At 34.9% G+C, this 25,347-nt stretch overlaps 3 protein-coding genes across 11 annotated transcripts in view; 2 read left to right on the forward strand and 1 right to left on the reverse strand.

Annotated features, from left to right (window-relative positions):
- The window catches only part of LOC131678338 (putative uncharacterized protein DDB_G0282133), a 2,723,618-nt gene that overhangs the window by 111,841 nt on the left and 2,586,430 nt on the right, over positions 1 to 25,347 (forward strand). The window lies entirely within an intron of this gene.
- LOC131678343 (uncharacterized) lies at positions 5,621 to 6,816 on the forward strand. Its single transcript, XM_058958418.1, has one exon. The coding sequence runs from the start codon at positions 5,778 to 5,780 to the stop codon at positions 6,687 to 6,689; it is 912 nt and encodes a 303-aa protein (XP_058814401.1). The 5' UTR covers positions 5,621 to 5,777; the 3' UTR covers positions 6,690 to 6,816.
- On the reverse strand, positions 7,943 to 9,283 carry LOC131680123 (uncharacterized). The gene is made up of 3 exons (XM_058960841.1): positions 9,274 to 9,283; positions 8,879 to 9,195; positions 7,943 to 8,816 (listed from the first exon to the last, which is right to left on the reverse strand). Exons 1-3 carry the CDS (start codon positions 9,281 to 9,283, stop codon positions 7,983 to 7,985), a joined length of 1,161 nt encoding a protein of 386 aa, XP_058816824.1. The 3' UTR covers positions 7,943 to 7,982.

Consider the following 25,347-nt stretch of genomic DNA (forward strand, 5'->3'; position numbering starts at 1 on the left):
TCGCTCTCACACGTACCCAGGACGAGAGGATACTATCCTTTATTACGTATAGAGAAAGCACGGCGATTGTTTTGATTCAACTAGTGTGGTAGTCGAACGAAATTTTGTTTTGTTTTTGACTGAGTTCTATGCTATCAAAAAGTATGTTGTAGCAATGTGAATGTTTTGATGCGCTTAATACGTTAAAAATATGACTATAACCTAAAAACTACAGGAACTGTACCTTCTGGTTGACTGCAAGATTCATTCGTTGTGGCAAATGTTATATTCGGTGTCCACATTTCACCATGAGCAAGCAGCATCATTAAACCACTTGTGAAAGCATTAAGAGCCAGATTGCTAGTTATTTGGCAGCCATCCTCCTCGAGCACAATTTGCTTAAATTCTTTCTTGAAAGTACGTGATCCTTAAATGTTTAAGTTATAATGGTATCATTGAAGTGAATATTTGTGTTCATAATACAATTTACCTTGTTCTAGCAAACTAGAAATATTTCCAACTGCAGGTACAACGTGGCGGGTTTTACGCGTAGCATCACATACTTTAAATATCGTCAATTTTTCCATATTGCTTACATTCGTCGACGGATTATCTACATTGAAGGAATGGAATGTTTTATGAATAAATATAGTTTATTATTTTCTTCCAGTGATTCTAAAGGTGCTCGGTCTACGAATTCTTCAATATCTTTACACATCCAGTCGTCTTCTGGCACGTCGTTGGGTGTAATTTCCATTTGACCTTTCTCATGTACATTGCACACTGTAATTTTGCTTCCCAAAACTGGTATTCGTCGTGATCGTTTGTTGTAAATAATTAGTTTTATCTGCATCACAAAAAAACTTCACCGAAGTCGTCATGGTTTAGAAATAAAAAGTTATCCCTTGCGTAACTGTAGCCCATGTGAGTGCCTTTGTCCGCGTACATGTTGGAGCAATCGTCTAGGTTCAGATCACGTAACACATTTCTTGTACATCTTGGGAGATCTTCGATAGTTTCTGTGTAACTCTCGAGTATGAAATCGTTTTGAAAACGATTTTTCTGCATGTTTAGCCAACCTTGGTAAAATTGGTGCTGCTCGCTGCAAAACTTGGTAACATTTTTAAAATTGAGCGTACTTCTTAAGCTTCGTTTAAAGAAGCAGTGTTTTCTCTCGCAGTAAAGCGTGCAGTATGTCATCAGGGGACCCATCCATAGCATAAGTTGGGGATAGTGCGTACAAAAATGATGCTTGGGACGGAGAGGAACAGTGAACTCGGTTTCACGCATTTCAATGTATTCTGCTAAATCAGTTTCTAGTACTTGTATCTGCGGTTCTGCAACAACTGGAGAGGTTACCGTATCTGTGATCTTTTTGATTAATAACAACATTACAATCATAGGATCATTAAAATCTACTATTTTTTGAGTGAAAATAAACGGTATTATTTGTATAAGATGCCATATGTCGCATGCTTTAGCTTTTATGTTTTTAGATTTACGAGAAAAATTGAAGTTTATCATGGTATTTATCTTCAACTGTTTGAAAACGCTATTCACTCTGCCCTGTAGGAAATTGGCAGATATTGTACGTTCACTAACCATTCTCTTGAATATAAGGAAAATATCATAATTTGCCCACCCTTCAAATATATCGTGGGCAACGCAAGGAGCAGTACCATAGTGAAAAACCTTGAAATGTCGAAGCTCGTTGAAAATCGAGTCTTTTTTTACACCTCGGAATGGAATCTTGTCAGGGTATTGTCTAATAACCGATAAATCCTGTTCGTTCGTTTCAGGTGTCCTTTTTTCCGCTGAGCACAATGGATCCTTTATGAAAGAAGCGTGATCCATATAGCAGCTACGACAGAAATAAGTGCACCTAGAGAAATTTTCGACGAGGCCTGCAATCTGATGCGCTCCTAAATTATCGTTCATGGTTGTAAATACTGATCCAAAAATCTTTTCGATGCTACCATCAAATTGAACATCAATTCCATCGTCTTCTAACACTTTGAGGTCTTCCACGAGCCTTCTGAACACTCTGTCCATACCAAAGTAAGCAGAGTCTTTATTCTTACAAAGCAAAATGAGGTGAACATTATCGGTTAAAACTCGTAAGTGTGAATCTAGGTTGCCAAAAGCCATATACACGCAAAGAAACTTGTGTCGTGCTGTGGCGTTGCCGATCGCATTCACTACAACTTCCGCGGCATCTTGATAGATTTAAGGTTTTCTTATTGAAAAAGATGCTGTTCTTGAATTTGAGGCCATCTGTGTAATCACAAAGGTATCCGGGAACTGAGCTTTTTTCTCGAAAAAAGGCTTCAAACACTTGTTTGTCACTTAGTAAATTTTTCAATGTGTCAAGTATCGGTACGTAATAGTAAAAGTATTCGTGGTGGTCTCTATCTCTTTGAAGAGGGATTTTTTCTGGCGCCACGAATGAAAAATTCTCAGAATAAAATTTTCTCCGCATGTGTGAAGAACGAAAGATTCCGCCGGGTCCAAACATTTTTCTCAAAAAAGTATCACACACGGTATCTATTATATTTTTTTAGATGACTCTGACAACTGCAGGTGACTAAACACCGTTTTACACTTCAATTCAATCAATTTATTATGTACAACTGCAAATTCGCCTAAAGCTTCTACTATTTCCTGAATAGCCGTTTCTGTTATATGATGCTTTGAAAGGAGTTTCAAGAATAAACTTGAAAACAACGTCTCAATCGCTGAATATGAAGACTCCAAGGTAACTTCTTCAGTCATTTCCAGCATATTTCCTGCCGCAATTTCGGCTAGCTGTTCTTTGTCAGAATTAAGTTCATGATTATTAGGGGCACGGTTACTAGACGATTTTTTCACACGACTAAAATCGAAGTTGTGAACATACAGTTTATGCAAGCGGAGGCTGTTGTAGGTAGCAAAAGGTTTCTGCCTAGGACATCTTAGAGGACAGTACACTGGTTGTCCTTCCGATAAATGTTTTTGGGCATGCTTCATTAGTTTCTGTATATCTGTTTCTTCAAAAGCACATGTTGAAAGTGTGCACTTTCGCAAAGGACCTTCAATTGGTTCCAAATGGCGTTCTCTTAAATGTTTTCGGAAAGATCGATAACTTTTTATCAATATTCTGCAAGTTTCAACGGGGCACTCAAACATTTTCAATTTCCGGTGGATACGAATATGCCCGAAGAAGCTGGTTATATTCTCGCACAAGATATTACAAAACTTACACAACATTTTAATAGTTAGGTTTTCTGGTGCTTGCACTGGAAACGCACTAACGATAATGGCTGCCGCAAATCTGATTTTCAGCCAACGTCAAGCTGGTTTATGTTACGTGCATGTAAATTTGAATGACATGTAATTTAAAAAATTGTTGAGTAGTGGAAATTTCTATGTCGCTTGGATAAGATTTTATCTTCTTCAGTAATATTGACTGAGATATGCTGTAGCTTTGTGTTATGGGTGATGTAATTTTTATTTATGTTAATTTGAATGGAAAATTGTATTAGATTTAGTTTTACGTTAACATTTATTGAGTAAATTTACAAATTACGTTATAATTAATATTCATGAATTTTTACTGTGTTGTTTACGTCAAATGTAATTTTCGTTTTTTTCTAATGGCGATTTCGCTTGAACCTGAAACTGAGTTAGGTTCTAACCCCAACCGCTGTCAGTTCATACATTTTGACAGCAGTTGGGGTTAGGAACTGACTCAGTTTCGCCTCAAACAAAAACCACATAAGTGTGCACTGCTTCTCATAGCGATAAGCAAAAAGAAAAGTATCAAAACAATTCGTATTGCAGTTCTGTTTCTAATTCGCAAAAATAACTTTGATCTGAATTTTGATTCGAATCGATTCAATTTATCAAAACGTGCTCTACTGTAACCCTTTGATGTGCAATTGGAATCAAGCATGTAGAGAGATGGAAAGAACGAGGAAATCGAAAATGCGGGTAGATATAGTTCGACGGTGCTTGTCTTTCTTTCTTGATAAAACTGGCTTATTTATTGGCATCGTTATTGCGAGCAAAGAGAGCCATATTTATCCAGAAGAAAGCCGAAGAGAGGATTGAAAATAACGATATGTGCACAAGAGAAACATGACAAATTTTTGCATATTTTTGTCTTCTTACGGTAACATGATTCTGCCATTTGCATTGCTGCATTCTGATAGGCAATACAAGACATTGAAAACCGTACAACGAAGTTAATTGAAAATTCACTTTTTGAGCCATTCTATAGTAAGATGTATTTATATTTTTAAAACAATTTTGGAATCATCAATTTAGCTTAAACAATTTATTGTTTGAAATCCGTAATTGGCTAAAACGTCATTTTGCTATTTTGCTAATAATTGTACATACTATCGAGAATGTTATGGAGTTGTATTGTTAGGCGCTAGCCACTCCAAGGACTGAGAGACCTTCTCTAACATTATACTTAGTAGTCAGACAGTTCAGCCAAATCTGACTGTTTCAAATTAAATGAAATACTTATAGAAAAAGAGTGGAAACTTACATCTTTTGGAATGTTTGTATCAGTTGCTCTTCTGTAGCACATGAAAAATGCCAAATACAATTATTTATTTGCTTCAGAAAATTATGTGGTCCTTGGAATGGAAATCTTATATTTTAGCCTGGTGGGGCTTATTATATGGTAACCAACCAATTTTATACCCCTAGAGGAAGTGAAATTACATGAACGTCAAAAAATATTTGATTGCCTAAGTTTTTTAATGCAATACATGCACGAGTCTGCTCCAAAATTACTGTTCTTGAAAGAAAACTGTCAATGGATGTTTTATACATTGACATAAACTCGAAAATGACATTTCTTCACAGCATGAATTTTTCACATTTCGGACCTTTCCACACTAATTTGGACAGTGTTTCAAGCATATTTTGGACACACTGAATGTGACTGAATATATTTTGGAAACAGTGAAGTTTTTTCTACTAAACTGACCTACTGACTCGTTCTCTTTGCAGTATATTTAATGCATGAAAGAAGAACATAAGCAAGTCAGTGACAGCCAATCAAAAATGATACATTAATCTTTATATGGAAGGCTGACTGCATGAAGTATTTTTTTGGTTCTATCATTTTGAGAAATAGAAAAACTTTCGGTACAATTACGTTACTGCAGACCTAACAAAGCAGCATTAAATGTAATGCAATAGAGTTAACAATAATGTATTTCGTGTAACAATTCATCTGTAGCAGTATTAAGGAGTAACATCCTCAAGTGGATGATAAATCAAGGTTCAAAGTTCATCAGGAATCCAAATATTAATTTTTAATTCTTTTGTTTACGAGGTGGTATCTTGTTGTTCTTTCTAAGCTCAGTTTTTCTTTGTTTCTCTTCCTTTCCCAAGTAGCAAATCGAATGCCTTTCGGTTTTATATAAACTTTATAATAGTTTTATTGTGGATACCGAAGTTGCCTATGCTTTATAACTGTTTCAATCAATGCCACATATAGAACTTCTCAAAAATATCTTAGAGCTATCTTTAAAACTTCAATAAAGTCTATCACTGAGCGCATCATGTGAAATTCCTTTTAGTTTTATAAATGGTTTTATAACTGCATTGTCGTGCTTTAAAAATTAAATGGCTAACTCTGTTATAAAACACTGCCAACAAATTTAATTTTGCTTTAGAACCAACCTTAATAAAGCAATGCAGTCGAAGACAATCTTTCGCAAAGCTGTTTTAAATTTTCAATTTTGTAAACAAAATAAACAATCATTTTCCTAAAAATATTTAAAAGTTGCATATAAAACATGAATTCTTGGAAAAGAATTAAAACTTCTGGCACTTTCAAGCGAAAAGTGAAGAAGAATTTTTATAAAATTCTTAACATAAACCCACTTTTGTTCCAAAAGGTGCAACAACCTGCCCGTAGTACAATATATCCGAAACCAGAAACAAGCAGCTCTATAGAAAGTGCTGGTTCCAGGGAAACGGATGGCGGTTACGAACTGGATCAAAACCGTAAGTTGCACTTATTGGATGTATCGGAAAGATGGGAACCGCCTGCACATGAGGAAGAATACGTTGACCCTGATCCGGCAGATGAAACTTTCGCCAACTTGCGTCTTCTGGATAATCTGCATTGTTGGGCGGTCAAGAACAACATTCGTCATTCAGTTTTTAAAGAATTGTTAGCTATTCTGAACATTCGCCTTTCGAATATATTACCCCGTGATCCAAGAACCTTATTGAAAACGATCCAGTCGGTGGACCTTCAACAGATGGAGAACGGGCAATACTGGCACCAAGGGGTCAAGAACTGTCTTGAGAGGGTGCTCTCGGAAAGCACTGGGCCATCAAATATATCATTAAAAGTTAATATTGATGGAGTTCCGGTTTACAGAAGCTCGAAGGACGAATTTTGGCCGATTTTGATTAATATTGACGAATACCCCCAAGTTGCACCAATGATTGTGGGAATTTACGCAGGCAAACAAAAACCAACAAACGTTGGAACATTTTTGTCACCATTTGTTGCTGAGATGGAGAAAATTTATCAGGAAGGAATTTATATTAATGGCCACAAAGTTACAGTATCCATTAGGTGTTTCGTGTGCGATTCTCTAGCGAGGGCGTTCATAAAAGGTTTGCATACACAGACATATTTTGAAGTACTGCAAGTTATGAACTCAATTTGCGATTTCAGGGACCGCTTACTTTAATGCGCAAAATGGGTGCCAGACATGCACAACAATTGGAGAATACTCTTATGTATCACATACAATTTATTTCCCTCGGGCAGGGTGTCCACCGAGGACTGACGCTGATTTTCGAAACAAAAAGTATGGTACACATCACAAGGAAGACACTCCACTGTTGAGACTCAATATAGACATGGTCAAGGATTTCCCAGTAGCAGACTCTCTACATCTAATAGATTTAGGTATCATGAAAAAACTTCTGCTTGGGTGGCGAAACGGTAAATTTGGTAGCCTTAACACAAAATGGCCTGCAAATGTTGCAATCAATCTTTCCAAGAGACTGCTGGAACTGAAGATGCCACGTGAGATTCACAGGGCACTTCGAGGACTTGACTGCATAGCGCATTGGAAAGGTCTTGAATTTCGAACTTTTCTCCAGTACGTATCAATAGTTGTTTTAAAACCAATTCTATTGCCCGAAGTTTATGAGTATTTTTTATCCTTATTTTGTTCTATTACAATTTGTTCCTCGGAAAATTTTACTCATTTGATTGAGTTAGCGAACATGCTGCTTATGCATTTTCACGATCATTTCAAGACATTTTACGGAGATTACATTTCGAGTAACGTTCATAATCTGAGCCATTTAGTGGATGATGTCAAACGATTCGGAATTTTACCAAAAATCAGTGCGTATCCTTTTGAAAACAAACTGTTTCAAGTTAAAAATCTAGTTCGATCAGGAAGGCATCCACTATCGCAAATCGCTAAACGACTCAGTGAATTGAATCAAATATCAAAAAATGTCGACTTGGGATTCGGTATGAAAGACACTCAGCCTGTGTTAAAAAAAGAATTAATCGATTTAGATGTGTTGGACAATGATATAATCATTGGAAATGAAACGAGAGTATTTGAACAGAATGAATTTAAGGATTTTTCATTGTGCAATGACATCGCTAATCAGTGGTTTTTGACTAAATCAAATGAGATCGTTGCTATGAACTTTGCTATTCAGGACAGCCACAAGAAAATACAAATGAGAGGCTGTTGTTTGAAACAACTTCATTCATTTTTCGAAACTCCTATTCGTTCTAGTGTGTTGCACATTTATCGTTCTAATCGAACAAATAACTTTATTAAAAATTTTAATTTGAGTGATATCAAATGTAAAATGGTAATTATTCCAAATAATAACTCTGGAGACGCAATTTTTATACCTTTACTTCATACTTTAATTCATTGATGATGAAAAATAAAAGAAACATTGCATTGTAAAAATAAATTAAATTATATCGAAGGAACAAATATGTGTTATCCGTTTTTCAATGAGGTTCCGCTAATATTACTCTTCTTGGTTTCATATTTTAGGTTCTTCGGTCGGTTCTTGTGTGTTGACGCAACTTTGGAGGCCAATCGTTGTTTGCTGTTTTTCATTATACCCTTCAAGAACTTCTCGCAGGATGCTTCTGAGAACTCTCGGTCTGCCAACTTAATGATTCTGAAGAAAAGTTCACGGAACTTGGTGTAAAATTTAAGCGGAATCTTAACTGAACCCACGTCAGATTCAATCGCTCCATTTGGTAGACCTCCAGTTTGATCGCAATTTTCTCGGGTTTGTCCTGCCCAAGAGCACATGTTTATCACTTCTCGAGTTGCCATGCAGTCGATAAGGCGGTACGCACTGTCAATTCCATCCGATTTACCAGTAGTTCCACAAATGGAACTTAGTTTTTCAATATAACGCAACATGTTTGATTCGTTTTTGAGATCGGCTTCCAAGTGGTCCAATTCCTCACGGGAACTGACAGGTTTGAACGTGACCTCAATAACTTCAGGACGAGATTTGGATTGCACGCTGTTCTCAATTGATATTACACTTTTGTTGAGCATATCAACGGCGGTTGCGAGTTGTGCCAAGAAAGTCATCATTTTTAGTTGATTATTATTAATCACTACTTGATTCGCTACGATCGTTGACAGTGTAGCGTTAGGGGCATTGCCACACGTTTCCGGCTCTGATAAAAACTCTACGGTACCAACTGGAAGATTACGTTCAACGTCGCAAGGTTGGGTTCCTTCAACATCGGTGTTTGAGGATATGTTTTCCTCGTAAACGATCATGTCTGATGGATCAAGTGCAAAAGCCTACAATTTGAATTGAAACCAGTTATTTCATCAGATCACTTACATACAATAAAATTAGTTACCATTTCTTCATTGTTCTTCAATTCATTGATTGCAAATTCGGCAGTCGGCTCGTTTTCCGGATTCGTTAAAAATTCATTAAAATCCTTGACAGTTCCCTGGTGAATTTTTGGTACTTTTTTAGCAATGTTCGTATGGCGAACCTTTTTGACTTCCGGTTGTGCATCCTTTTCATCCGCTTCCGTGTCCGGCATTGATTCCATTCTGTTCAGTTCATTTAGAGCCTTGTCGTAAGATAGGAATTCGCGTTTCAGCGTACACCTGATCTTTTCCCAATTCGCATTCGGACAGGAGTTCTCATCTCGGCACAATTTTGTTACTGATGAATTTTTCGGCCAATGAAGAATGCCCTTATTTTCACATCGTGATGGTATTGCGAATCTTTTCTAAAATCCACATCGTGACATTTCAGCCATGCACCACCAAGCCGTGCGCCGAATTACGCGCAGGTTCACTTTGTATTAGTGCAAGCGAAAAACCGGTTTGACGTTTATTTTTGTTTCGTTCGCACTCATGTGTGTCACATATAGCAACAAATCGACGAAACGCTAGTTTATCTCAGGATAGACAATACAACGCAGAGGCACATCTCACCATTTTCAACCGTTTGAATAATTTTAAACGGTATGTTGATCAACTTTAGCCACTGAAGGAACGAAATGAATAAAACCACTCAACTTAAAACTTCGTTTTTAATTTTAAATTTAAAGTAGAAAACTTTTGTTTCTATGAGTTGGTGCTGCTACACTTTTTTACAGTACAGCTACGGCGAGTAGCGTAGAAACAAAATGTCAATAGCCTACACGCCACCGAAAGACTACCTAAAATTCAGTACTTTTGACTCAATCTCGTGGTATCGTGCAGGAAGGTAAAATTAGGTAAATCATGTTGAAGGTAGTTTCCATTTAACTACGGCAAAAATAATAACTCAACCTTGAGTTTAATTTACTTAAATTTAAGTTGAATTTACCTAATTTTGAGTATACCCCAAACAACTTATAAGTACCTTACTGCACGGAAGACCTCGACTGAGTCGAATCTCTCGTTTTGTTTTTGACAACACTAATAAGTGCGAAAGCGACGCACAGCTCAAAAGTACCTAAATTTAAGTTAAAAGAACTTATTCTGTAGGTTATTTTCTGGTAGCGTGTACTGCTCGTTGGCATCTATTGCAATCCGCCTTGTCGCCTTTTCGTTTACCGGGTAGATTTCAAAGATGTACATTTCTAGAGTAACATGTGAAAAGATCATAGGTGAAAAATGAGAACAATTACACGTATTTAGAATATGTTAAATTATAAATAAGATTTAGTATCATTTTTTTTCGAATTGTCCAGTTACATTCATGAAGAGAGTATAACGCGTATGTAAATAAATACGAATTTTATCGGTGATATTATGTCAAACATCATGGAATTGAACAAAACGTTATTTATTGGTTTCTGTTCCATTTAATTTTTAATGAAAGATGTTTGAAATGTGCCAAGCACGTTTTTGTATATATATATATATATATATATATATATATATATATATATATATATATATATATATATATATATATATATATATATATATATATATATATATATATATATATATATATATATATATATATATATATATATATATATATATATATATATATATATATATATATATATATATATATATATATATATATATATATATATATATATATATATATATATATATATATATATATATATATATATATATATATATATATATATATATATATATATATATATATATATATATATATATATATATATATATATATATATATATATATATATATATATATATATATATGCTATATATAGATTTTGCTGAAATTAAAACCATATTAGCTGCTATTTAAGCTAAAGAATAGTCTTTCATGGTACAAAAACTTATGTTTACAAGCAACAATTGAAGTTTTATAGCACGCTACAAGTGCAATTTAAATGTTATGAGTGGCTATAAAAGTACGATAAAACCAAATACAAATATGTTAATACGGAATGCTCTGATAATTTTTCGAGGACACATTTTATAACCCAGGTACAGCGATAAAGGTACACTGTCAGAGTGACAGCATACTTTGAGGAAATATTACCAAACTAGCAACCCAGATTTTGCTTTGCTGTTGTTTGAAAATTTTTGACATTTAATTTCGATTGTGTTTTGATTTCGTCCAAATCTTCGGACCTAGAATTAATATTTCGGGTACCATCACTAGTACGGAGCTGATTTCCTCCAGAAGTGTAATTGTATAGACTCACGTTTAGTGGAAAGGTACCAGCTTTGGAAGTTCACTTTGCGAAAAACGACTTGATTGTATAAGAATTTCCGAAAGTCTGCGAGACGCGTTTGAACTGTTTTCTACAGTTGAATTTAAATTTTTTTTAATGAAAACATAAGTCTAAGTTGTAACAGTTAAGATAGTGTCAGCGAGCCAATCGCGTGAAGCGGCAGGAACGGTTACCAATCACAAAGTCCCCAGTATCTTGGTGATTCCGCAAAACGATAGGCCCTACTGCAAACTACCCTTCAGAACTCTCTCGCTTGAACGCCAGTATAGTTCAATGATGTACTGCGGTGGAGCATGTGTTTACCATCCCGGCTAAACCTCTCAGGGCAGGTCAGGTACGATCTACTACAACCAACTCCAACTACAGGAAAATGAATTTGACGATGCAATCCAAAAAACCCAAACGATTGCCTGGATTGTGAAACGAGGACTATTGATATCTACATGACGGTTTATTTTCTTTTTGCTTGACATAATTTAACCCTTTCACTTATTTCAAGTTGGGTCTGACCTCTTTGTTTCCGATGTTTATGTTGCTAGCCGGTTCCAGTGCTACCCAAGTAAGGCTATTCGAAGCTGGGTTTCTTTGCTTCGACTTGGTCGCCACCAAGGAGCGGTACACATCGTTTTAAACAGTCTTCGACGGGTGCCGGAGTTCAACGGCGTAATATGACGACACGAGCGTTACTTGAATCGACGAGGTGCGTGATGCTGACCGATGGCGGCTGACTAGGATAATCGACAAGTGCACGATGTGGATCGGAGAGACTTTCCGCTTTTCTGACGAGAAAAAAAGCTTCAGGCAAAAACGAGCAACTTCAAGCTTTGATTATGCTTTATGATTGCTTTCATTGGTATACCTGTCTGGAACAGCATCAACTGTTCATTAAACTTTTATCTGCGCTACAATCTCTCGTCGTGGCTAATATCCTTAAATATCCTATTGTCAATATAGATTACGGTGCTCTTTTTATTCTAGCTTTTAAACTCACTTGGTCAGAGAGATAATCAGAATTTGAACCCCGTCTACCGGAGTTAAACTTCGAGGTGGCGTAAGTTGGAAATCGGTTACTAAACCCAACACCTCAACCTCATGTCGCTGGCATTGCTAAAGAGCTAGTGGGGAACCCATCTTATTCTATTTCTTTCTTTTAATTACTCATTCAATTGTTCATCACTAAATCAAACAAACGTTTTTGAAGACAACAGCATTTATTAACAAAAATTGTGAATGTGTAAATACACAAGTCAAACGTATTTTCACATCGAATCCTCGGAACTCAGAATGACAATATTCTTTCAAACTTCCTGTCAAAATGTTCGACGATTAACCGTTATGTGTCCGACGCGGTACCCGGGTAACTTTTTAGGTTTCAATTAATGAAATTCCCATGTTTTAACCATAGCTGGAAATCGAAATTCTGTGACATGTTAGAACTTCACGAAGTGAAGCGGAGTGAGGACGTGCTCCTAAATTTTTTACTACCTAACAGGCCGACGTGGGTACCCACAAAACTGAAATGCCAACTAAGATAATTTTCAGCCGATTTTGATACTTTTCGGTGTTTTGAATTCAGGAACTCATCCACTTTTAGACTTGTTAAAAAATGAATCCGGTTACATTATTCGGTTCCCGGGAATCCGGATTTCCGGAAGCATGCTCAGTAGACTGCCCAGAAAAATGATGAATTTTTGAAAACTCAATCGGCCCACCCCTGAGTCGATTCCTAGTCCCGCCAGGAGTACTTGCACCAAATTTGAAGCAAATCGGACAGGTATAACTACCGGACCAACGTGCCTGAAGTTTGTATGGGATTTTTCAACAATTTACATGGAGAAAACTCACTAGTTCGTATTTTCGCAACCCTCCCGCAACTTGACGTTTAGCCTAAGTTGCATGAAACCACCGTGTTTCGAATGATGTCGCTACCATAGAACGCCGTCCACAAATTGCGATACTGTAAATTTCTATGCGAGAAAATAATTCCGTGACGTCTTTTACGAACTTGTTTTCTTTATTTACATTCGGAAGCGGTAATCAAGATGATCATTTCAAAACAGCTTAATAATTTAATATAAATACAAACAAGTTAATTCGTCATTTTGGAGTTTCATAAAAGGATTACAAATTGTGCCGAATGTAAAATGTAAAATGCATGATTTGATTTGAGTGCGCTTCTAGTGTGAACTTTTTCTTTTCCCGTCGCCCTTGAAATATCTTTCGCATATGACAATTCTCGAAAGTTTGTAAATACATTTAGTTTTGTGATTATCATTGTTCACTTCGTATTTAACAAAGGCGGGATTGACTTCGATTGTTTATTTCTGACAGCATGCGACATTTACGGTGCAAAGGTTTCCACAAAATTCAGAACTGATGACAGCTCATTTTCTATCGGAGAGGGAGAAAAACAATCCAGTATCATTGTGTGTGTTGTTTACATTGCAATGCAAATATTACTACCTAATATCTTAAAACTAAATGAAGATGCTCACTAACTAGCATAAGCGCCGCTTGTTTGTATGCTGATGATTCCAAAAAATCATGAATCATTTAAAAATAATGCATTGGAATAAAGATGCATTATTTTTATAATAAAACAACACCAAACCCAAAAAGTCTTCAAAAATGAATTATCAGAAGTAAAAAAATCTGAACAAGAAAATTTGCACTGTGAACAAGTTTACGCTTTTTTTAGAAGTTGCTCTTGAATAAAGATTGATCCGCCATTTTAGACCCACAGACCCAAAAAAAAGTGGTTTCAACGATTTGTATAGGAGCTGTCAAGTTGTTCCCCCTCTGTATTTTCGTCAGTAGGTGGCACTATATGCATCGTATTATCACTGTAAGTAAAAATAAGAAAGATAATTTAATTGCCCACAACTTTGTCGAAGACTGCTAATCCGGCTTTGTTAAAAGAAGTTATTAAACTTTTAACGAAGTGATGTCTGAGTCAGTTTTGCATGGGGCCTAGCAGTGCATGGTTGTGCATCAGTACTCGAATCCCGCGAACCATACATCTTTGTGAAATAAGGGTTAGATTTAGCTGAATATTATGCTTGCAAGAATTGTAGTAGATAATACGAGTTATGTTTTGGTTAGAAAATTTTAGTTCCACCTGTGACTTCATAGAGGGCGCCACCACTAACTTTTCATAGAAGAGAGATAGAGTATCAAGATGTTCGGAAGAAAGACTTAAAAATGCCTGTTCTATAACTTTGTAGAAGACACCAAATTTCTATCTCTCTTCCTTGAAAAGTTAGTGATGGCGCCCTCTATGCGGTAACATGTGGAACTAAAATTTTCTAATCAAAGCATGACTCGTATTATTTACTATAATTCTTCTGAACATACCGTTGAGCTAAACCTAACGGTTATTTCACAAAAATGTTTAGTTCTTGTGACTCGAGTACTGATACACAACCATGCACTGTTAGGCCCCATGCAAAACTGACTCAGACATCACTTTGTTAAAAGTTTAATAACTTCTTTTAACAAAGCCGGATTTACTAGCAGTCTTCGACAAAGTTGTAGACAATTAAATTATCTTTCTTATTTTCACTTACAGTGATAATACGATGCATACAGTGCCACCTAGCGGCGAAAATGCGAGCTGGTGGGTTTTCTCCATGTAAATTGTTGAAAAATCCCATGCAAACTTCAGGCACGTTGGTCCGGTAGTTAGACTTGTCCGATTTGCTTCAAATTTGGTGCAAGTACTCCTGGTGGGACTAGGAATCGACTCAGAGGTGGGCCGATAGGGGTCATTTTTTTCCTGTCACTCTAATGCTCAGGTGCTGGGATACTACATGTGAATTTCAATAGAATACTGGCAATACGGGCATCAAAATTCTTGGAATTGCATCAGTAGGATATATCTCGTGGTTTTGGAACCATTTGGTGATTTGACCCCGGAACGAACATTCCGGAGCAGATTCCCGTGAGGCCGTGAGTGGCCATTCCATTCCAATTCCATTTTTCAAAATGCCATAGGGTCCCGTAACAATAAATAACAGACTTCTGAGACAATTTGAAGAGTTTTAATACTCCTATTGTTTGGACATTATTAAAATTTACAAATTTTACCCTAGTACTGGAACATTACTCCGGAAAATCCGGTTTACCAAGAACCGGTTCCATTCATCCGGTTCAATTTTACAGAATCAAAAAGTGGGCGAGTTCCTGAATCCAAAACATCTAAAAGTGTCCAGATCGGTTAAAAGAAGCCATAGTTATGAGCATTTCAATTTGTGGGTACCCGGGTAACCTCGTTGGCCTGTTAAAGGTGTTTTTTTTTGTTGGACACATAACGGTTAAGCATAGAAATGTAATATTTAGGCACGCTTCTTTTATATTATCCCACTCCTCCATCTCAGATCCAACATCCACAACGTAGCAGCACCAATCTTGGATGGTTTAAAAGGGACGGTACGATAATAATCGTAACTGACCAGTTCAAAGAGAAGCGTTTGGATTACTCTTGCGACCTTCGATGCATTGTGGGTACCCGGGTACCCTCGTCGGCCTGTTACGTGGTAAAAAAATTCAGGAACCTTACTATATCAACAATATTATTAACCCAAAAGCTTGACTTAGTGAAGTTCTAAGACGTCACAAAGTTTCAATTTCCAGCCATGGGTAAAACATTGGAATTCAACCCTCCGGCACTTGTAAATTTGTCTAAAACATGAATTCTGAGGAATACATAGTGGTTTGGCATTGCTAAATGTCTTTGCAACTAAATGATAACGAAAAATCCCAAAGTGTTGTACAAAGTACAACAGCGCGAGTGCTCGAGGGTTAACTAATTGCCACGTGTAGCACCTGGTGGTGTATTGAAATAAATTATAAAAATATGGTACAATGTCATCTTTAATCTGCACAGTGTTTGATGTGAGACGACATATCTCTCCTCAGAGCAAACGACTTTTCTTGCCTTATTCAGAAGTTACTTCGGGTTACATACGATTATTTAGTTGCAATAGGACATCTCACCCATCTCACCCAAGTTGACTCTCAGAATTGGATGAGGAAAGTCACGTAGTGTGAAGTGAAATTTGTCGTTTCACACGCCGCGCAAGAGGGAGGTGTCTGTCTCACAGATGTGCATGAATAAAAAATCCTTTTGCATGCTAGGCCTACAATTGCTAAAATGAGGCTCAAAATGGGTAACCCCTGTTCATGGTAGGTGAGTCCTCATTGAACAATGCCAGATAGACACTACTTGCATAGAATATGAGAGTGGCGCTATGGGCGAAGCTAGTGTGATGCGGTTTGTCCAGTCCAAGGTCCAAAGCGGCGCAAAACCACTGTAGTTCCGTTACACCAAGTGGCTGGCAATACTCCGAAGGAAGCGCAGGCATATCCGTGATCGACTTATTTACTCGATATACTCAAATATAGGGGTTAGGTTTAGATAGCACACAAAAAGCACACAGCATAAGTTAGTTGGAACATCTTTTTTCTTAGTTCCCCTTGGGGTGGAGCTTCCCCTTGTTTGTCGTCATTGGTGTTTCCTAAATTAAGTAATTTAAAACAATTGAAAACAACCTTTTTCGAAAATGCTGCGATTCGGAACAATTACCAATATTACAGTTTCTAAAATACCATGTATTTTACCGGTTCACAAAGAAATCCAGATTGAAAATGAGTGATGTCAAAATCTTTATTTGTTAACCAGCCAGGTTAAAGGTTTGGTGAAAATGGACAGTTCCTGTCCTTGCTGGGTAGCCTATTATGTATTATACATGATTAATTTCGTCCAAGCATCGTGTCTTGACTACATGGCGGGATTATATTCAAGCTTAAGAAATTAAGTTTAATTTTTAAATTCACCACACAAATCATGAAAAATACATTTTTTCAGCAAAATGCTAATGTTACGTCAAAAATAAAAATGAAAACAAACAGTTTGCTTGGATTAGATATCGTTGCCAGTTATAATTATTTTTAACAATTGTGAACTGTCAAGAGGAAATGCATTGGGTAGTAAAATTAGCCTGCTTGGTGAGCCAAAAACTGAAGATGCATTTGTATGGGACCTTGGCGTATTTAATTTGTATTTGATAAAACCTCAATTGATACTAGGGTATAAGACTAACCAGTTCAGTTTTGGCAAAAAGTTTAATATTTGCTAAGTTTGGTTGAAATCGGAATGCATCGATTTGTCAAAAACTTGTGGCTTGATTATACTTCTATAGATATAGAAATTATATTATATAAGAGTATTTCGTCTTACGGTTGCTATTTGTGCCAAATGGTCCTAAGAAAATCATTAAACGTAGATTCAAGAAAAACTATCACCCAGTGTTGATTTCATCATTAGAAAAAAAGTTATTTGAAGTACCAATAGTCTACTATGTAGATTCATAATTGTGTTGATTCGGTTTTCGCCCGCGAGACATCCGCAGATTTACAAATGTAATTGATTTGTTTTGCTTTGCTTACGCAGCTTCCCGTTTCAAATCTGATAAAAAACCGATTTAATCCACCTATCAGTGAGATGAGACATTTCTTACACATATCACTGTTGTATTATTCATTATTAGCTTGCCGATCACACGCTAAATTTACAAGCAACTAGATGTGAGATGTGCACGAATAACGCTTCTAATAAATTGAATAAATTAAAGAAAAATAATAAAACAAAACAAAATTTAAAATAAAAAAGTTATTCATAAAATGGATAGAATGATTAACATAAATCAAATTAATAAAAAAATAAATCAAATTAGCTCAATTAAAATTAGACGATATTAAAACGTAATGAAGTTAAGAGAGAAAATTAAATTGTTTCAGGATAACAAGCTATCATACAATACCATAAAGGACTGGCAAAACCGAATTGATAAAATTAAGAAACTGAATAAAATATGTGAACTGGGAAAAACTAACCATTTAATAAAATGATTGAAATAAATAATATGAATAGAACCATATAAAAATTGGAATAATAAAATAAATAGGGTAAGGTGGGGCAAATCCGACCTAGTAAATGGTTTTGGCTGTAAAATGCTCATTTTACATCGGATCAAGTCATTTTATATACCAAATTAAAGGTTAGACTTCTGGACAACGTTCAATGTATAATATTTTATTCCTATCTTGGGAAAACTTTGAGATACCAGTGTTTTACGAAAACGTTCATTCTTGCTGTTTTCAAAAATGGTGGGGTAAACCCGACCGCCTATGTTTTTGGTTGATTTAGTATAGATACTACCCAAATTATATGGATTTATCATTGAAAATAAATCAATGAATGTTATGTTATTGAATTGTAGCATGAAGAAAATGGAATTCAATGTCAATCTTGGAATGTCCAAATCACGAGCAGTACCCGACTAGGAGAAAATACCTGCCCAATAACCCGAGCATCCTATTTGCTGGTATCATACCAAAACCTGGTATTAATTGATTATTAAGACCTCATTGAGGTATTAAACTGGTATTGAAGAAACATTCCTCAATACCTGCTTAATACCTCAATAAGGTATAATACTTTATTTTAGTATTATTTATGTATTCCAGTTATTTTTACAAATACCAAGTCAATACCTTAAAAAATACCTCCATAGAGTGAATTTTGTTACTGGAAGGTTGAAAAGGTTTTGTTATTATTTAGGTATTATAATAACTCGTTTCATTATCAAGTAGTTATTCGTAGTACATGTTTCAGTTATTATTTCAAGTATTTTACCTCTTATGCAAGGCTCCTCAATACCTTATTGTGGTGTTCATTATTGGGTACAGTATACCTGATTTTGGTATTCTGAAGCTATTTTCTTCTGCTTGGGTAGTACGTAAAGATATTCCCATTTTTCTCGGAGCAATTACTAGACGAATACTATATTCATCACGTTTTTGTATCTTTCGTTTGTAATTATGAAGCATTGTGAAAAAATAATAAAAAATAACAATAATAATATATTCCAATTTTATAAATAATCATTTTCTTAGCAAAAAAGCGGTCGGATTTACCCTACTATTTAGAGATCGGATTTGCCCCACCGCGTCATTTTTCATTACGATGCAATTAAAAAAAATGATGAAAAAGTTGGACTAAATTCATCTATGCACTTTGTAGGCCTTTAATCAAAGAATTTAAATCCACTTACACTTTTTATGCTTTCACTTTAAAAATAAGAAATATCCTGTAGTCAATGATACACAAAAATCAAATCAAAAGTTGTAAAAACAACAATAAGGTTTGAGCATCTCAATGTAGACTAGTAAAATTCTGTCATACCACCATTATAATTATTTTCGATGCTCTACACGACAACATTGATATTAGTTCGCTTAGTGCTTTCGATTTTCGATAACAGAGGGGGTCGGGTTTACCCAACGGTCGGATTTGCCCCTCCTTACCCTAATATGAATAAGGTGGACTAAATTAACTCTTTCATACCGAATTATTTTGTCGCATATATAGGGTACCAAAGCCGTTTTTCTTAAAAGTGTTAGATTAAAGAAACACGAAAAACCTGTTTTGATCAAGATAGATGCTTCTCTAGCAGTGTTAGAAGCTGCTGATTTTTTACATACTAATCCTTAATACACATCTCCTGCAAAGTTTTGAATAGTTTGGGCAGAAAAGGTAGCCGAAAGCAGTCCAAATTAATAAGATTAATCAGTTTTCAAAAATATTTGAAGAAAACGAAGATATATCAAAATATAATTTTTCACCGATAACTGAAAATGTCTCTGGCAGCACTGCTCTAGTGAAATCCAATCAAAACAATTGCAATAACTTGAGTTCTACGAATCTTTCTTGCAACTATTAGCGCTCAAATAAACGGTGATTGTCACAATTATTAGTTTTACTTTTTTGTGAAGAAACGCTGTCCAAGCCCAAAGTTATACTGCCCATGAACGCATATTTGTCCCGTTTTATATCTTTATGGGACTGATTTGCGAGCATGGGCAGTAAAGCTATTTGAAAATGTTGTTCATAAATAACAGGATAAACAGAGAGTTAATAAAATCAATAAAATGAATGGAATGAATAATATAAACAAAATAAAGAATTTTTATCACAATAAAAATGTTTTCTATCTTTTTATCATTTTGTTTGTTTTTAAGCAGTTAAATTATTTAAATGAAAAAATCAGCGATATTAAAAGTAATAGAATTAATAGAAGAAATCATATTGTATCTAATTAATGTTCTAGATGAAATGAATAAAGTGAATGACTGAACAAAATTAGTCAGATTATTAAAATGAATAAAAGTGTGAACCGGAAAAATATCAGAAAAAAATATTAGAAAAAAGTGAATAAAATAAATTAAATGAATAATTCGAATAAGATACATAAGATAATAAACTGATCGGAATGCATACAAAGAATTAAATGAATACAATAGATAAAATTAGGTCACATAAACAAAATAAATAAAAACAATGCTAAATGAAAAAAATCTTTAAAATGAAATGATCATATATTTATTATTAGTCAAATATTTAAAATGCAAAAAATAAACCAATCGAATATAATACATTAAATGAATGAGCTGGAAAAAAATGAGAATATATAATAATATTTTAAGAAAGTTGTTGAAATAAAGTAAATGAATAAAACGAATTTCACGAATTCCAAAACCATTGTTTCAGAATATTCTGAAATGTTTGTGAAAATCCCATTGCAAAGAGCACGTTTTCGTTCTTCTTTTCTTGACAGAATTTTTAGGATTATCTGGTGTTTCTACTTTATTGATGGTCCTTAATTAGTCATCAGAAAATCTAGAAATTAGGAATTTGGAATCAGGAATTAAAAGATATCTTTTTGGTTACAGGCATCTGAAAAATGATTTTGTATAGAATGGAATTTTCAGGTCCAGTATTTTAACGCGTAATTAGAAATAGTAAACTGAGAAAAGGCCACCTGTAAATAGTATTCATTCGCATTGAAATATCTAGAAAAGAGTGTCCAGGCTATGTTGGCAATTATATTATTGTCGATGGCATAAAATTCATACATGCAGTCGATTACAATGCAGTCTTTTTCCACCCATCCTTATTACTTGCGAATTGTTTCGTTCGGAACTCTCGTTCTGGAGATATGGGTTAATGAGTCCTATACAAAGCAATACCATTGCAAAGAAATGGTTCAAACTACCAGAATAAGTACTTAAATTCATCGAAAAGCCAGTTAGTATTGAAAGTGCCCCTGGACTGCTTTGAGACACGAACATTCTTGAAATTACATGTCGTATTTTTTCGCAAATAAATATGCTTTTAGTCACATTGATCATGAAAACTGTATATTGGGGTTTTCAGTACAACTCAGTGTCAGTTGTGAGAAATGGTAAATGATGGTTAGAGCTGTGACATTATTTTTGTTTATAGTGCGAAATTTTGATTCGTTAAATCTTTATTTTCAATAATGCAACTGATAAATTTTCACTACAATTTTGTTATTCAAAAATATAGTTGCTCTTGGTGATGCGACGAGTCTAATATGAATATGAATTATATTAGAAATCTATTTTCTCACTACTAGGAGGTTTACTTGATGTATTCATATACCATCCAACGTTTATCTCACGAGTGAACGCGTTGCTCAATCCAACGGGTAAATTCATCAACTCTGGACAATGAGGGTGGATGTAGCGTAATTGGTAAATCGATTGCCTTGTACGCAGCGCACCTGGGTTCGAGTCTCGACCCCGCACATAGGGTTAGAAATTTTTCATAAGAGATTTTTCTAACCCGAAGAGGCGAATGACCTTAAGGTTAAAACCTCTATAATCGAAATTAAAAAACTCTGGACAAATTTGCACATTGAAGTGAATTTACACATTATTTTGTCTTTGAAATGAACTTTCTTATTAATTTTTGAGAAATAGGTAATTGATTATTAAGTAAATTCACAAAATGTTTTCGGAATCAAAATCCTTGAATCACGCAGATGTGTTTGCATACCCGGATATTCAAAATCGGTTTAGTTTTGACCCTAAAAAACCAGCAAAGCAATACTCTGTATGGAACGGTCTTGGCTTTAGTTACACACCAAAAAATAATGAAATTTAAATGACATGTAAATCAATACGAATGTAAACATACAACGATTGAATCGAAAATTTGATTGAAAATTACGTTAAAATCAATTGGAGCACCAAACAGCATACAATTTTACACTTTCATTCGTGTAATATTACATGTCATTCATTTTACAGCAGTTTTCGAGTAAAAATACATAAGAAGCGCATTGGTTTTCCGTTTAAAGAAACTGTAATTTTCAATCCACGTGTAAAATTATAATAAAATTCGTTGAAGAAAGCACGACAAGTCGTGTGTGTTTGTGGTGGAACTTAATTTTATATTTATATTCATGCTCCAAATATGTGCATGAAAATAAACTTAAAATTACAAAATATTTTTTTCTGTGTAGTGGAAATTGGTAAGCGAAGAATGAAAATACAAAATGTTTAATATCTCCGCCGCTCGTGAACGGATTTTGACAATCTATAGCTTGTTAGAAAGGTATTTTCATAAAAAGCTTGTTTCTGTTTATTTCACGCGATATAGTTGCCTTGTTCGAATGTTATTCGCTTCAAACCAGCCCTGTTTTGACAAAATTACCCATATCTCAGAAAGTAAACAACATATCCAAAAACAAAAATAATAGTGTCAAATGGGAGCGTTAGGCCTTTCATTTGAAACTAGTTTCATTAAGATCGGTTCAGCCTTTGCTGAGATAATTACATGACATTTTGTACATACATACATACACACATACACACATACACACACACATACAGACATTGTCTCAATTTGTCGAGCTGAGTCGATTGGTATATGAAACTCGGCCCTCCGGGCCTCGGAAAAAGTTTTCAAAGTTTGAGCGAATCCTATACATTTCTTTTGTAAGAAATGTAAAACATCAGCAAATAATCATTATGTAATAATAATTGATGTTTATAGCAAAAGTCATCCTATTCCGAACATAGCAAGCATTTCTGCACCACTTCAGTCATGAAGCTCTGACCCTTCCATTAATGAACAAGAAATTTGTTTTTCTTGGTCGCAATGCAGGAGGAATGAAGAACGAAGAATCCTTAGCGAAGAATGGCTAGTGGCGATTATCACCTAAGCCATTCGTGTGCCGATCCGAACGATGCGTGAAGATGAACATTGCATGAATGGCTAAATTCAACAAACAACGATGCGAACAAGCAGCGAACAGCAGACATCAGATTCGGATTTTTTGTTTGTTTGTATTATTCATTTTCGCTGATTCTGTGCTTCCGTGTGACGAACGGCGCAGCGTTATTCGAGGCATGGGTGAATGACACGACGAATATCGCATCGATGATGAACGAATGAACTAGTTCGGCGAAGAATATTTGCAACATTGGGAAAATGTGACAACTTACGTAAACATAGCTTAAATATATTCAGCACAGTAGATAATAGCGATTTGTTTTCAAAATATGCTAAGGCTGTGAACTTTTGGCTATTTTTTTAACTTTTAGCTTTTCATTTTTTGACAGTTCGAAAGTTATTTTCTTTCTAATAGTTAAATTTAACCGATAGAGCGACCTATTTCAAATGTTGACATTTAGACAGTTATTTAGAATTGACAGCCGTGAATACCATTTTCCATGTTATCATTTGTCGATATTTTTATATTAGTTTGGTACTTATTACACCGAGTATGACAATCGTAGCCTCAAAGCGTAAACAAAGCTTGAGACAAAGCTTTTCCCCCCTTCATTTTCTGTTGAAAAATACTAACAATCTCAATTAAGCCAAAAGATGAAAATTTCGCCAAATAGTTCGCAGACTAAAAGCAAATGCATTATACTTGTATTTAATTCGACATTGTTTTTATGTTGGCCCATTTCAAATGTTGCTCTAGATTTGTCGAAACAAATCAAACAACATATGCGTTGTTTCATGGCAGTTTTATTACGTATGTGTTGTAGGCAACATGATTTATTACCGTTTATGTAAAGAGTAAAAAGCTTTTCATCCATTAATATGGTTGCCATTTTTTTGTCCCTTGCTAAGAAAAAATATCAGAAGAATTTAGCAAAATAACATTATTTTGAATAATAATAAGCTAATTTCGGAATGCTTTGCTAATATTCAATGCAGCGAAGCTGATTTGAATCTATACTGTGGTGAATTAAGCAGTTTAAATTGGTCAACTATATTAAACACTTCGCTAAAACAGCAATTCTTTTGAGGCGCTTTGCTGTGAATCTCAAAATTATCGCTATATTCACAATAGAAGTTGAACCGCACATTGTTTAACGTTGAAAATAGGTTTAAAATTTATTAATTAAATGTTACATTTTCTATCCTTGATTTTATCTGATTAAAATGCAATACTAACACGCACACTTAGATTATTCGTTCCGTCTGCAGATTTGTAATAAAGAAAAATTTTTATTTTTATTTATGTTTACGTTTCGGTTTCTGTCAAAAGCAATAATAAATCAGAAAAAATCAAAGCGGTTTTAAAAAGGCAAATAGTCAATCTAAATAGATTTCTTAAGTTCTTAAAACGGTTTTAAAAACATTTTACGGAATATTCAAGGTGCTTCAGAAGAGTTTTGAAGTAGGTTTATACGTATTCCTAATCATACTTTCACAACCTTATTAAGATTGGGCCAAACAGCTATAATATGATATTATAGCAGTGTTGAGGAGGTTTTTATGGAGTTGAAAGTTTTAATGCTGGTTTTATAAATTGTGTCCTAAAAACCGTTAATAGCATGAAATAAAACTAAAATTGCTACTTGGGTTACTTTCCTTTTACATTTCTTATAAAAGAAATGTATAGAATTCGCTCAAACTTTCAAGATTTTTCCCGAGGCCCGAGTCTTATATACCAATCGACTCAGCTCGACGAGTTGGGACAATGTCTCTCTCTCTCTCTCTCTCTCTCTCTCTCTCTCTCTCTCTCTCTCTCTCTCTCTCTCTCTCTCTCTCTCTCTGTGTGTGTGTGTGTATGTGTGTGTATGTAACGGACAAACTAATTTGTTTTTGATTCTGATGTTTAGTTTCCAAGATATGAATGTTTGAATGCGAAAATATGGCTTATTTGCAGTTTTTTTTAAATTATCTGCCGAAATTGACAATATAGATTAACAATTTATATGTTTTTAGACAGCTTTAACGAATACCTTTCGAACAAGCTACAGAT

The sequence above is a fragment of the Topomyia yanbarensis genome, chromosome 2 (genome assembly GCF_030247195.1).
Source record: "Topomyia yanbarensis strain Yona2022 chromosome 2, ASM3024719v1, whole genome shotgun sequence".
Lineage (NCBI taxonomy): Eukaryota > Metazoa > Arthropoda > Insecta > Diptera > Culicidae > Topomyia > Topomyia yanbarensis.